Consider the following 12,793-nt stretch of genomic DNA (forward strand, 5'->3'; position numbering starts at 1 on the left):
AACAACCTATTTCCCGCTATCAGAAGGAGGGGCATTCCAACTAGGTGGAGATACTTGAGCATAATTGAGAGTTGGAATGGATGTAACATTAACATTCATAGGGTAAACACGATACTCAATATCCATCTCTCTAAAAATCTTTACACATTCTTCGATCAAAAGTGCTCGTCTTACCCATCTTTCGCCCATGTCTTGATGGTTCATTCGATGTTGTAGCCAAACCGCTATTCGTAGCATGTTTAGACCATCTGTATCCTTCAATATGACCATTGGTCCTGGATACCAATGCTCCTTCTTATTCTCGATATAGCTGCATAATATACGAAACATAGAAGTAAGCATTTGATACAATATATAAACCAATTATAGGCTTCAACCATAAGTTTAAGCTTTTGGTTGAGATGGTCCACTGACATGGTATCAGAGTCAACGTGAAACAAATTAAAGGTAACGGGTTCAAATCTTTGGTTGAGTTGGTCCACTAACAGAATTCTATGTAGTCTGTTCTTAATTCGATATCTTGACATTATTATTAATTCTAAAGTTGTGTGTGCTAGAGGATATTATTATGTTGATTGAATAATCTTAGAGCAACTCCAATGACAAGCTAATTTGACAATTAGCTTGCCATGCCACATAAGCTTTTAAGCTAATTATCATTTTAGCTACTTTTTGCTCTAATGGCTAGCTATTAGCTTAGTAGTAGTTGTTGGATAGAAAATACATGCAAAGAGCTTAATTGGTGCAATGAGCATTTTATTTTGGAAAGTTTAATTCCCAAGCAAATTAGCTTGGCAAAGCTAATTTGCTTAACCAAGTTAATTAAGTTTTCTAGCTCCAATGGTCAAGCTAGTAGCTAGGGAATTATTGAAATTGCAAGCAAGTCCCTAGCTACAACCATTGTAGTTGCTCTTATATACGAGTACTTATAGGCACGATTATATGTAATTAAAGGTTAGAATCTAACCTTGTTATTCTTTGCCTAATGACGGCAATTTTTTCTGCAGGAGTTGCAATGTGGAAACACAATTCAATTCCATCTCCCATATCAGGGCTACGATAATAGTTATGGATTGGCTTTGTTAAGAGAATATAGTTTGGGAAAACAATCTTTTGATTGTCGAATCTTAAAAAAACTGTGGTTAATATGTTAATCTCTTCCACAACCATCTGTATTAAGAAAGAAGAAAATAGTTAAAGTTAGAATATGTATCAATGGTATCATGTGCTCCCATTTTCAAGATTACTTGCATCATTTTGACTGGACATGTTTGTCAATTCGCATAACTTTAACCTTCACTATTATTAAGTATCTACAGTACTATATAAATATAACAATATCTTATATATAAACATATATTTCTTATATATTAGCATAAAAAATTATCATAACGTGTAAATAGTGTAAAAAGTCAAAATGATGCAAGTAATGTAGGAATGGGGGATTTAAAGACTTATGCAACTCATTTAGTTTACATACCTGAACATCATCAATCTCACAACGATCACCAACGTCGAATGGGTGTATCACAAATAAGAATACGATGGATTCAAATATGTTTTTACAAGTGTTTCCGAAAACAAATGCAACGACAACAACTTGAGAGCTCAAGAATAAGAGTGATTGTGACGAAATGATGTTTAGGAATATAAACCCAAAGATGACGATAATGATGCTAACTAAAACATTCACCATCTTATGTAGCTTGTTAACAGCTGATTTTGTGTCACCAAGTGTTAATGAAAGCGCTCTTCTTTCCCGAAAAGCGTTAACCTGAAGAACAACACATATGATATAGATTTAATTAGTATTTGAGAACGAGCAATGCCTGGAGTTATTAATTATTACGTGAAAATCAAAACTTACTTTATTTTTTAAATAGGTTACTTCAAATCCGTGATTTAGTCTTTTCTTAATTAATTTTATATTTCATGTTTTTATTCAATTTTATTTTTTGTTTTCATACTTGAACATGAAACATGACATAATGTAATGCTAAGGGATGTTTATACTTAATCAATTTGCATGTTCGAATCTTGTATTACATTTTTTTAAAAATTCCTTGAAAATGCTTTTTAGTATTTTGTATAGATTTATGCAAACGGGTACTCTCCTAAGAGAATCCATGCTCATTTAAAATTATATATATGAGTTTTACATATGAAGTAGTAACTTATTACCACCCAATTCTTCATTGATTTCTTGCTAATTCTCTCATCTTCGATACCCCCTTCAAAGAGACTCAATGTCCTCTCGGCTTCATCTTCTCGCATAAAACGCATAAGGTCATCCAAATAAATGTACCTAAGCAAATATACAATATGTAAATTAAAAGTATTTGTACACTTAAAAATTAATAAAAATGTGGATGTACTCATACTCACCAAAGAAAACAAGTAGCTTAGGGTCTGTTCTCTTCAAATTATTTTTAGTTCAATTCGTTCTTAATTTCCTTCTCTCATAAAATATTCAGTTCAGTTCAGCTTAGCTCAGTCAATCAGAACAGGCCCTTATACATATGATCGATTTATGTTACAAGAATACTATAAAAAATAAGTGACTATATACATGATGAACATGATTAAAATGGAATCATAGTCCTAGTCAATTTAAGATTATGAAGGTAAACATTTTAGTGTAATGACAACGTAATTTATTTCTGAATCAAAATCAGTGATAGATAGTACTCCCTCCATTCTTTAATGCTTTATCACTTACCGTGAATAAAAACAAGTGAGTAGCACGAAAAAGAACGTAATTGAAAAGTGATTGAACAGAACAAAAATGAACAAAGAAAGAATAACGACTGACCTAGAAAAAGGTTTGGCAACATTGCGAAAAATCTTCTTAGCAGCAGCCTTGGCCTCAACCTCACTCCTAATACGAGTCGTGGACTCGTCATCTTGGGCCGTTACACCCACAATTTGTTCATCCAATGTAGTTAAAGCTCCATGTCGTATAATCTTAATCAATCTCTTCATATTCCATGCTGAAACATTGTTTTGATTTAGCTTATGTAAATGATCAATTGTTATTCCTTCATCTTGCTTCTTATTCGGATTATGATTTGGTTCCGACAACCTTGAACTATACCCTATAGGACTCTTACTAGGTGTCGGTGTCGGTGTTGGTGTTGGTACGGGTGTTGTTCCATTTACCCCTTGATGAATCCTCGCACCATTAGGTGCACGTTGTAAGGTACTAGTGTTACTTGTACCACTCTTAGTACGTGCAAAGGCGGTACCTTGCACGTTAAAAGGCATGCTTATCCCCACATTTTGAATTTCTTCCTCGTCTTGACCTTGAATATCATACACTGGGGGAGCTGAAAGCGTCTCAATTACAAATTGATTAAACAACGAGTCTTGAATCCTATCAAAAAAAGCTTTCACATGGAAATTTGATGCCAAGACCTTAACTAGTAAGGTCTTTAACAACCATAAAATAGCTCCAACTTCGGCTATAATCAAGAGTTTCGTAACAATTTTAAGTTTTGCACTCCTAGACTCGAGTAGAGCCCTCTTATCGAACAAAATGTACCATGATATAAGTGCAAGACCTAACCAAATAACATTTTGTACGGCCTTCCTTAAGCCGAAAACAAAATACAAAACTCGTTTTCGTAGCAAACAATTTCTCTCAGTGAGGAACATTATAAGCCTAATCCCCCAATTCGAAACCAATCTTCCACAAATTAGAACAAGGATTAACACTAACCACTTCCATAATTTCATATTCCAAATTGTTTTTTTCCTTAAAATTGGAATAACAAGGCTACAAATTAAACCACCAGTTAATGCAATAAGACTTACCCATTCAATGACAACCATGGTACCAATTTTAACACTCTTAAACTCTTCCGGTACATCTTCGTCTAAGAAAGGATCATCATCATCGTCTTCATACATTGGTGCCGTTTTCCCTAGGAAACCCGACTTCATATTGATTGTACCAGATTTTGGTATCACACCTGACCGTTCTGTTGGGGACGCCGGAGGGTCCATTAGCCTAGACCTCGTCTTAGTTAATGACATTCTTCGATATGATGCATTTGTTTTATTAGATGGAGACCGTCGAATTTCTGAACTATGGTTATTATGATTCTTATTGTTGCTATTATCATCAAAATTATTCTCATCATCCCTTGAATTCGACGAATCACACGATGTAGAATCATCTTGCACGTTACTATACATGGCTGAAGGACGTCTAGCCAACTCCGAGGTTAACGACTCGTGGAACGAAACACGAGTTTCCTTTGATCCATTATCATTGTTACTAGGGTTATTATTCGGGGTACTTTTATATTGTAAGTTGCTACTAATATCGGGACTTTGAATTTCACTAGGATTTCGACTCCAACTAGAATAATCAGGGTGTAACGGAGGAAGACCCCTACCACCTTGTAACATTGGACGTCGAATTCTGGTTTGATCATTATTATGTTGTTGTAGCTCTTCCATGTCAATGTCCATGTCTAGTGACATCTCGCCTTTAGCCTTTTGTTGCTCTAGGAATCGACCTATGAGTTTCGAGGTTGGATCATGGGCACCACTTTTTTGAGACCCTCCGGACCCTATACTAGTCCGGTCATCTTCATCTTTAATGATATCGTCGATAGGCTTAGGGAACGAGAATTCCTCGGAGGACCCTCTCCAAAGGGTACCCGTACCATGAGTACCATGGCTAGTGCTTGTCATGTTGTTGATGGTTGGGGTATTATCTTGATGATCAATTTTAACAATGAATTCATCTTGCGACGAAGGGTTGTTACCACCAACGTTGTGGGGGTGTGGTGAAGGAAGGGGATGTTCTATTGTGAGGGTAGGTGATGACTCGTCGTCATCACTACCATTAGAACGATTTTTGAAGGAGGAAGAACTATGGGAGGAGCTATTGAAGGATGATTTTCTTAGAGAATAATCCATGGTTGTAACTAATGTTGTATAATTTTTTTATCAACAATTTTTGAGTACGTGCTCTTTTTATCTTAGTTTACTAAAAGTGGGTGAGAGGAAAATGTGGGTAGTATTTGTTAGTTAGTTAGATTAAGAGAAAAGAGAAGATGAAGAAGAAGAGTTAATTTTTGCTAGTTTGATGGAGTAACTAACAACTTTACGATTTTATGGGTGTGTATGTGGAAATATTAATAGACATGTGTGGAGTGATTAGTGGTAGAGAGCATAGATTAAAAGTTGTCTTTTAACCTTGGAGGGCAATTTTTAGAGTTAATAAGCACTTAAGTCATAGATTAATATTTTCATTTAATTTATGGTCCCATCATATTCTTTCACAACAATTAGAAAAAAGTATGTTCTCATCATATATACAATAATTTTTGTAAGGTTAAGGATTCCCTACCAATCTACCATGCCCTTTTTGGAGATAGGTCTAAGCCCATGACTAATAAAGTATCTAGCATTGGGTTATTAGGCAATTTAGTATCTAGCATTGGGTTATTAGGCAATTTATTACTACCTCTGTTTCATGTTTTTTACAACTTTGGCCATTATTTGTGAGATACTTCCTCCGTTTCTATTTAGTTGACGCGTTTGATTTAGGCACATATATTAAGGAGGGGAGTGTAAATGTAAGGTAAATAGGCACATATATTAAGGAGTGGAGTGTAAATGTAAGGTAAAATATTTACCCAAAAAGAAAACGTGTCAACTAAAAAGAAGCTTCCTAAAAAAGAATACGTGTAAACTAAAAAGAAACGGAGGTAGTATAAAATATTCCAAAGTTGCAAAAATCATGAAACGGAGGTAGCATATCTTACTGCGCACTAGGTAGAGCTTGGTTAATGCAGTCGTCTAGTTTTGTTGTTATTATACATTGAGCTATTGTATCTTCAACTCATTTAAAATTTAACTACGAATAACATTTTAAGTATTACTGCATGTATATTATAACATTTTAAGTACTTAAGAATTTATAATTATCTTATAACTATTATAATTAAAAATTCTTTTTTTTTTTGAATAAAAGTTAAAACTTACATAGCGCTCCCTTTTAATTTTATAATCTCGCTATTTAAACCTTTTCTCTATTCTCACATTTCTCTTTGACTTTTTTTTTTTTGGTTTTATACCTAATAGAAAAGGAAAATAATGCCGTGAGATCTAATAAATTTCATAAATCAAAAAACGAATCTAATTAATATCTTTATGCATAACCTCAATCAAGCATAACCAATATTTTCATAATTAAGTGTATTTGTTAAAATAGCAATCAATCAATAATGTAACTATAGAAGGCCTGTTCACATTTACTGAACTGAGCTGAACTGAACTGATTGGAGCTGAATTGAACTGAACTGATTGGAGCTGAACTGAACTGAAATGAATATTTTATGAGAGAGGGAAATTAGGAGCTGAACTGAACTGATTGGAGCTGAACTGAACTGATTAGAGCTGAACTGAACTGAAATTAAGTAAATGTGAACAGGCCCATAGTACAAGCGAATCGAAAATCAGGAATGACACATGTCATCTTATAGTTAAAAATTTCCACTTTCCCTCACTTCTGCATGACTTCCCATTTATAACCTTTGTCTTTCTATTTTGACAATCATATTTAACTTTTACTCCCTCCGTTTTTAAATACTTGATCCACTTTCCTTTTGCGACCGTTTATAAATATTTGCTCCATTTCCTTATTTAGAAAACTTTCATATAATTGAATTCATTTATTTCAACTAGTGGAACCCAATTTTATTACTTTTAGATTCTGTCTCTTCCAATCTACCTTCCACTAACTCCACTATCTTTATTTTATTAAATTTTCCTAAAACTCCGCGCATAGAGAAATGGAGCAAGTATTTAAAAATAGAGGGAGTGTACATTTAGCTAGAATACTTTACGATCATTTCTCTTATAACCTAATCGGTTGTGGAGACCTATAAACATATAGCAACCTTCTTATGGGTTAAAGAGAAAGGAAGGTTGAAGTTGGTGGTTGCGTTCGTAGCTAAGGAAATTGGATCTAGTATGCTAGAGAGAGGGGGTCTCAAGCCTCTCATTTAAGAGTGCATATGAGCTAGCAGGTTGGAAATAATGATCTACTTATTCATGGAATGCATTCGTTCTTTGCTAGACCATCAAGCATATAAACCATCTAGTTGATAAAACAACCTTGAAAGATATATTGAAATTTGCAATAGCAAGATTTCTATACCTGGCCTATATCCTACATTCCTAGACTATGTGTAATAAACTAACAATATAATCCTTTTACTTATCCTTCTAAGAGGATTGTATGATTGGCATTTTCTATTGTATTATCCTTTTTTAGGTTGTAACCTAGTAAACAATGGTAATTTATCACCCTAAATTTTAAGTAGTATCTCCTCCATTGCATGAAATCTTTTTACTACATTTTTTTATTAGTCAAAATTAGAAAACTTTTATCCGATTTATTATATGATGATACCCCCATACTCAATATGTTAGACTAGTACGCAGTGGACACTATCACGTAAGATTATGTTGGCTTTCGTGTAAAATTTCATAATATCATTTTCTCACACTTTTACTCATTCAAGAAATTATTCTAAAGTAATTTACATGCATTATAATGACCAAAAATGCATTTTTCCGTGCATACCAATCAGATCAACGAGACGCTTCTCTCCCTTGCTCGAACCTCCAATCGACCGAAGATAGATCTTAAATCCATTATTACAAAAAAAAAAATACTACGTATTCATTATCAAAATCAAATCAAAAATTCACAATTTATCAAAAAATACTGTATATACATTTAAAAAAAAAAAAATCTCTCACCTAAGTCCTCAATTTCTATCAAAATCAAACCAACCCCAGGTGTTCTTACTCACTCACACTCAAATTCAGACTCTCAGTCTTTCTCACTCTTAACACATTTTAGAGAGAGAAAATCCCCCAAAAATGGAGAGAGAAGGAGTTCAAGAGAGAATGCATTCTTCTCGAAGAACAGCAGTTTCAGGCGACGATAATGAGAACGAAGAATCCGACGATGAATCAAAGACGAAGAAAACCGTCGCATTTTCAACTCGTTTCATCAACTTTGTATCTCGTTATGGTCTTCTTTGGCCTTGCCTTGCTTTCACTTTCATCGTCGTTTTATTCACTTCTTCTGTCGTTTTCTACACTCGTTCTCTTGTTTGTGTTTCTTCTTCAACTAGTGGCTTCTTTCAACCTCATTCTCGTTTCGCTTTCTTTGGATTTGATGGGCTTGATTCTGATTTTGGATCTCTTGGTGTTCCCTGGTGTAAGTTCTTCAATCTCTCCTTTCAATTTTTTTGGTGATTTATTGAATGAAATTGGATCTGGGTTTGATTGCTGAAGATTTGTGTATGTTTTTGATGAAATTTATCTGGGTTTTGTTTATTTGAATCTGGGTATTGCTTATTTTGGGGGGTTTTGGATGTTTATGATTTATATAAATTGAATGAAAATGGGGTTAAATGATTGTATTAATATGAGTTTTTGGCAATTTGGAAATCAGTGGTTACTGGTTAGAATAGATGCTATAGTTGCTACTCTAAGTTATAGATGTTATACATCTGGAAGGATCTGAAAATTTTGTTGATTTTGGAATACTGAAAGTGTTGTTTACTACACATATAAGCTACATTATGTTTGATTGAGAGAGCTTTAGGAAGCTAGAATTGGGAGTTGCTTATGTTTACAGCTCCTATACAAAGAGTTGGATTCAATTGAAGCTTTTTGTGGATGTTTAGCTTCAGTGGAAATTAAGGATTTCAGGAAATTTGGGTTTGTCGATTGGGCAGTTTTAAGTACACGCGTGAACATAAGGAGAAGTCTTTGCCACTCGATATTAGTTGAGCTACTAGAATTAGCAATTGATTGTCCACTTCATATTCATACTTAGATAAATGATAGTAGTATTTTTGTCTTTGGTAGACTCGTAATGAAGAACTCATTGGTTGCACGTAATGTACCATGTCATTAATGAACTGAACTAACCACAATTTTGTATGTGCATCTCCTTCTTTTGAAGAGAGATGCCAATTGCAATTATGTACAAGTTCTAATGCCCAGTTGTTGGTATCATCAATGTCGTGGACGGTCTTTACCTGGTGTATGAGCTTTCAGAAAAGTAATGTTTATTTGATATTGGCGCATAAATTGTGTGATTGGTAGGGTTCATGGCTAACTGAGATTTTGTGTATGCACTTACATGCTGCCCGTGTGCTTTGTTGCGTGTAAACAAGACATGGAGTTGGTTGTAAGTTTGTAACTTGTGATTACTGTTCAGTGTTCACAATAGCCTCACTTTTCCATCTCCAAAACTTTTTATTGCTTCCTTAGTTTGAATAGAGGAATTTATCTAAAGTAGTCGAATGGAAAATTTTTGCTTTCCCAAATCAAGTAATGCCTTTCTAAAGTGTTTACAAATGTGTAGTAGGTGAGGTATTGCTATATTGGAATTTAAGAATTAGGGTTCATTTCAACATAACTGTCAATTATTGTGTAGCTTCTTGACGGGGTAATCACAGTATCTACCTATATAAAGATGCAAGTCTGTATAGATACAAGTTATACCCTGAATTGTCAAAACCTAATCATTTAATTCCCACATGTTATATCACATACAGTTAAAATTACTTGAAAACTTATGAAATTGCCAGTATTTGATGTGGGAAAGCAATAAATCTTCAAGCTTTGAATTAATTTCCAAATTTTAACAAACAGTGAGGTAGAAATTAAGGTGTGGTAGTGATTACTCTAAGTTTCTGAGAAAAAGCTGAGGGATTCTATTTATGGGCCCCCTTTAGTGCTATCAATGCTATCATCCCCAAGTGATAGTGGTTCAGACTTCAGAATATTCTCTATCACTTGAAACCTATATTAGTCTTTGGCAGTTAGACAGTCCAGCAGGTGCTGTGGTTGCGCAGCTAATTGTTGGCTAAGATCAAATTCCTAGAACTATAGCCTTTCCTTCTTTTTTTTTTTCTTTCCATTTTCCTCTCCATCTTCATTTCGACGTTCTCTATCTACTGATTTCAGTTCCTCCTCTCCTCTGTCCAATCTGCATTTTTGGCAGTCCGGCAAGCATCTGAGCAATTGAAGAATCAAAACTATCTCCAATCTGCAAATCTGAAATAACAAGGTCAAAAGGTCTACAATATATGGATACATGTAAATTGAGATTAGAGAGAGAAACTTTACAGTCACAAACAAATGATGCAACTTAGAGATGATATCAAAATGAAGTTCTTTTTTGGAATGAGCAGAATATAACAGAAAAATTTACAAATTGGCTTCCATCTTTTTAAGCTATGCCATGAATTTTCACACCTTGAGCTCTCTTAAAGTGTTGAGAAATTTTAATGGCATTTATCTGCAGTCAGCCTGATATAATGAATGCATATATATGGAATGGCCTATTGATTCTGCTTGTGTATTCTATATGCGACTATGTGTGGTCACCTAAAGCACACTATTTGCATCTGTGATGAGGGATTATGGCTGTTGAATATCTTGCCTTTGTGCTGTGTGCCTTTATCATGTTTTATCAGTGATTCTTTTGTTGACCTTGTTTTCCATGTTTATAGCTTTTTGTTTAAGTATCATATCACATAGACAGACCCAAACATGATCTAGTTCTTACTGTCTGCACCATTTTAATTTTTCTTGTTGGCAAAAGGCAGATCGAAACATGGAAAAACAGTGGAATGGACTTCCAAGGATCTCATCAGTGGATTGGAAGAATTTATACCTATATATGAAACTCGGCCGATCAAAAACAACATGTTTGGCATGGGATTTGACCATAGCTTTGGACTGTGGTTTATCGCAAGGTGGTTGAAGCCAGATCTCATGATAGAGAGTGGCGCTTTTAAAGGGCATTCCACATGGGTGCTGCGACAAGCTATGCCGTACACTAGGATTATATCAGTGACTCCCCGTCATCCTGAGAAGTATCTGAAGAAGGGTCCAGCTTATGTTGATGAAAATTGCACATACTTTGCAGGAAAAGACTTTGTAGATTTTGGAAATGTTGATTGGAAAAGTGTAATGAAGAAACATGGGGTTACTGATCTCAGTCGAGTTCTTATCTTCTTTGATGACCATCAGAGTGAACTAAAGAGGTATTGTTGCCTGACCGACAAATGTTGATCGCTTTGCCCTTGTAAACACCTTGCAGTGTTTGTTTCTACATTTTTTTTTCTTTGTCATAATGCTAATGATCCAAGTTACTAATCAAGGCTACTTCTTTCCTCAAAATTTTGCTTTTGATAGATTGAAACAGGCACTAAAGGCTGGTTTCAGACATATCGTCTTTGAAGATAATTATGACACTGGAACTGGAGATCATTATTCTTTGAGACAAATTTGTGATCAGAGTTATATAAGAGGTACAGTTTCTTGTGCTTTCAGCCTTTCACCCTAGTTATCATCCATCTTAGCTTCCGTTTCTTATGGTGTTCACTAAACACTGCACTGTGTAGTATGTCACCACCCTGCCAACCCCACCTTGTCTTTTGGAACTATTTGAGGTTTTTTAATGTTTTCCTGAATCCCCTTCCCCTCCCCTTCCCCCTCCCTCTCCCCCTCCCCCGTCTTTTATCACCAAGTTAAACACAATTCAACTGCTGATGTTACCTGTATAATAATGGTTCCATCACATCTTTTTATTCAAAGTTAGTGGTTTTGCGAATATGTTGATCAAATATAATTTTAAAAAACAATTTTAGTTACTAATGTTGCTCATAATTAAACTAATTTTGCTTAAATTTGTTACAGGAGGAGGCCACAGTTGCTTCAAAGAAAGCGACGAAGCCAGAGTAAGAGCAAAAAGGAAACCATTCTGGGAGAAAGCACTGGATATCGATGAACTCTGTGGGCCTAGTGAATCATGGTGGGGTGTGAGAGGCTTTATGCGCGATGACTTTAATCATAGCAACAAGTTAATCTCCTACTCTGAGCACTTCCAGAATAGTAGATTTGTTGAATCAATCTTAGATGTCTACTGGGAGGTTCCACCAGTGGCCGGTCCATCTCTAACCCACCAAACAAGATATGATCCTGCTCGTTCTGTTCCGCCTATTGTTGAAGATGGTCGTTATAATCTCTTCCAAAGGCTAGGTCTAGGTAGACTCGAAAAATCTGTATTTAATGGGTACACTCAAATGGTATATGTTCAAATTTCCGAGCCTGAATCATAGTTTTTCAAAAATATATGCAGAGAAAATACTTGTTCAGATTTTTGGCTTCTATGCATACTTTCAGCTCAGTTAGGTAATTTTACAGCAATTATAGTTTTCTTCTTTCACCTACCACTGTTCCATTACCTTGTTCAAGTTTTGTAATCATAACTTTTAATTTTCCACCCTCTAACCAACAAAATTATTGAGTTAGTATGTAATTGATTTCTTTGGTTATGATGTTATATATAAAGTATTTTCTTTTTCTTTTTCTTTTGACTTCTTTGGTTAGGCAAGATTTGCTGGATACTGTATCCTCTAGATATCAACTTATTTATTTTGAGTTCAATATTTTTCTCCTATATCAATTATGAGCTTTTGATGATTCTGCAAGATTTTAGTGGGTATATCATAAGTATTTTGCAATATAACAAATGGAGAGCATCATACTTTCGTGTATCGTCATTATATGATACTATCCCCCTTTTTCAAGTGTTACTTTGAGCTGGAATTACTTGAACTTGGGAAGATGAGTTGCAAATAGCCACTTTCTTGTTTTCAGACTGTATTTTTACCAGCTTATTTGCATAGTATGATTTCGACTACTTGTTTAAGTCCTTGTGTACTTGTACATTGTA

General features: G+C 34.8%; 2 protein-coding genes across 2 annotated transcripts; one reads left to right on the top strand and one right to left on the bottom strand.

Moving 5' to 3' along the window:
* Positions 1-6: 6 nt before the first annotated feature.
* Positions 7-4,929, bottom strand: LOC145619900 (mechanosensitive ion channel protein 6-like). The gene is made up of 5 exons (XM_081674586.1): positions 2,813-4,929; positions 2,182-2,305; positions 1,481-1,774; positions 968-1,170; positions 7-310 (listed from the first exon to the last, which is right to left on the bottom strand). Exons 1-5 carry the CDS (start codon positions 4,927-4,929, stop codon positions 7-9), a joined length of 3,042 nt encoding a protein of 1,013 aa, XP_081530712.1.
* Positions 4,930-7,833: 2,904 nt separating this feature from the next.
* On the top strand, positions 7,834-12,389 carry LOC145620454 (uncharacterized). The gene is made up of 4 exons (XM_081675130.1): positions 7,834-8,251; positions 10,655-11,099; positions 11,251-11,366; positions 11,755-12,389. The coding sequence occupies exons 1-4, from the start codon at positions 7,909-7,911 to the stop codon at positions 12,174-12,176; spliced, it is 1,326 nt and encodes a 441-aa protein (XP_081531256.1). The 5' UTR covers positions 7,834-7,908; the 3' UTR covers positions 12,177-12,389.
* The last annotated feature ends 404 nt before the right edge of the window (positions 12,390-12,793 follow it).

The sequence above is a fragment of the Chenopodium album genome, chromosome 27, assembly GCF_948465745.1.
Source record: "Chenopodium album chromosome 27, dcCheAlbu1.1, whole genome shotgun sequence".
NCBI lineage: Eukaryota > Viridiplantae > Streptophyta > Magnoliopsida > Caryophyllales > Amaranthaceae > Chenopodium > Chenopodium album.

Excerpts from the sequence above, each read along its gene's own strand:
- LOC145619900 (XM_081674586.1), bottom strand. The coding sequence starts at position 4,929 with ATGGATTATTCTCTAAGAAAATCATCCTTCAATAGCTCCTCCCATAGT. Across the intron at positions 2,306-2,812 it reads GTTGCCAAACCTTTTTCTAG|GTACATTTATTTGGATGACC; the intron begins GTCAGTCGTTAT and ends ATATTTGCTTAG. Across the intron at positions 1,775-2,181 it reads AATCAATGAAGAATTGGGTG|GTTAACGCTTTTCGGGAAAG; the intron begins GTAATAAGTTAC and ends GTTGTTCTTCAG.
- LOC145620454 (XM_081675130.1), top strand. The coding sequence starts at position 7,909 with ATGGAGAGAGAAGGAGTTCAAGAGAGAATGCATTCTTCTCGAAGAACA. Across the intron at positions 8,252-10,654 it reads ATCTCTTGGTGTTCCCTGGT|GCAGATCGAAACATGGAAAA; the intron begins GTAAGTTCTTCA and ends TGTTGGCAAAAG. Across the intron at positions 11,100-11,250 it reads CATCAGAGTGAACTAAAGAG|ATTGAAACAGGCACTAAAGG; the intron begins GTATTGTTGCCT and ends TGCTTTTGATAG.